Source organism: Trachymyrmex septentrionalis, unplaced genomic scaffold (assembly GCF_001594115.1).
Source record: "Trachymyrmex septentrionalis isolate Tsep2-gDNA-1 unplaced genomic scaffold, Tsep1.0 scaffold112, whole genome shotgun sequence".
In the NCBI taxonomy this organism is placed as follows: domain Eukaryota; kingdom Metazoa; phylum Arthropoda; class Insecta; order Hymenoptera; family Formicidae; genus Trachymyrmex; species Trachymyrmex septentrionalis.
In genome coordinates, this window is record NW_017304248.1 from 414,276 (window position 1) to 416,071 (window position 1,796).

Consider the following 1,796-nt stretch of genomic DNA (forward strand, 5'->3'; position numbering starts at 1 on the left):
TATATTCATCACCATATGTAAATAAATTAGTTGCATAATTATTTCAGTTAGTTTCTAATTTTTTTCCTTCAAACATTTTTAACAAATTATTGATGATAAAATTTATTACAATTTTGAAATATGCAAATCTCTGAAAATTGCAACTAAAGTTAAACATCTCTGTAACTAATAAATTTTATAAGGATTAAATTTAATTGAAATAAACAAAATACATTTGATTTGTACATTTTGATTTAGATATAAATGTACTTATAATAAAGCGAAGCTAGGAATGAAACATTTAATTTATTCACATCAATATTAAACAATCAGCTATTGGTCAATTTCATCAACAGTTAGTACACCTCTATAATTCTTAAAACAGAAAGATTATTAAATCCCAAACTTTTCCTGCATACAAATAACTTGCATAAAAATAAACTTTATATTTATAAAAAAAAAATTGAAGTACCTGTTGTCGAAAAAGTACGCCTTCTCTAGCGAGATGACGAGCAAGTGCCATGGACTGTTGGAATTGAACGTTATCATCCGCAGTTCCGTGTACCAAATAAAACATCTTATCATGCAGGTACTTTACTTTGTTATAAACATTAGATTCGGCATAACCTTTGTAATTGGATGTCACATTCGGTAATCCCATGTACCTCTCGGCATATGCAGAATCTGCACAAAAATCATTTATGTTAAAATTATATAAAGTAATAAAATATACATATAAAAATTACAGGTACAATTAAAAATTATATCCTTAATTTTTTTAACAAATTTTAAAAAAATTTCTGTCACATTTTTCATCCGTCCATTCTAACAGGTAAAATTATAGACTGTTCTCTTTTTTTGCAAAATCACAAAAAAGACTGTTGTCTTTTTTTTACGATTTTCTCCAAAACCGAGTAAAACAAGCATATCTACTCTAAAGGATATTTTTTTTATTCCCTATACTCCCGAAGTTTGGGCATTTAAATTCGAAACATCCTGTATATCTCCGTGATTTGTTTAGTAATATTTTACCATAAAGCTCCCAGGAGACGATAGGTGCGACGCTTATCCCGCATTGAAACACTTTCTGTTCCGGATGAGCCAGAACAAGAGCGGCAACAAAACCACCATAACTCCATCCCCAAACTGCGACTCTTCGTTTGTCCACAAAATGCAAAGAGTCTCTTAAGTACCTGAACAATTATAATCTTATTGAGAATAATAATAAATCTTGTATGTGTGTGCTCTACAGAAATTTTATATGTCTAAGTTTTACAAATTGAATATAAGGGCTAAAAAATAACTAATTAACTATAATAATAATTAATATTTTAATTTTTAAAAAATATATCAATTACTCTGTAACTTCAAGTTGATCAGCCACTTCAACAGAACCTAGTCTGTAATACACCTCATGCAATAATTTATAGCCTTGTCCTCCGCTTCCTCTGCCATCGATTTGTGCGACAATAACATTTCTCCGACTAGCCAAATATGTATTCCAATCCACTTTAAACATTTCAGTGACTAATTGCGATCCAGGAGCACCGTATCTGAAATAGTGAATACTGTTGTGTATAGACAAATCTGTAACAGATAACTTTAGGATTCCATTAAAAGTAATATATTTTTGACATACTTACACCTGAACCACCAATGGATAACGTGTAATCTCATCTTCTCTTAACCCGGGTGGTAAATGCAATCTCACTTGTGCGTTGTAACCACCACTTATCTGCACAGGAAATGTCTTTACCTGTGGAAGTGCGATGTTTGCTATTCTTTCCTGTAATAAACATTTGTAGAATTATATATAT

At 30.4% G+C, this 1,796-nt stretch overlaps 1 protein-coding gene across 1 annotated transcript in view; it reads right to left on the reverse strand.

The window, feature by feature from the left end:
• Positions 1–1,796, reverse strand: part of LOC108752919 (inactive dipeptidyl peptidase 10) — an 11,410-nt gene that overhangs the window by 1,692 nt on the left and 7,922 nt on the right. Inside the window, exons 12-15 of the mRNA XM_018494140.1 lie at positions 1,623–1,765; positions 1,338–1,532; positions 1,012–1,172; positions 452–663 (exon numbers count right to left, since the gene is read on the reverse strand). Coding sequence (XP_018349642.1) covers positions 452–663; positions 1,012–1,172; positions 1,338–1,532; positions 1,623–1,765 — 711 coding nt within the window. The remainder of the gene's footprint in view (positions 1–451; positions 664–1,011; positions 1,173–1,337; positions 1,533–1,622; positions 1,766–1,796) is intronic.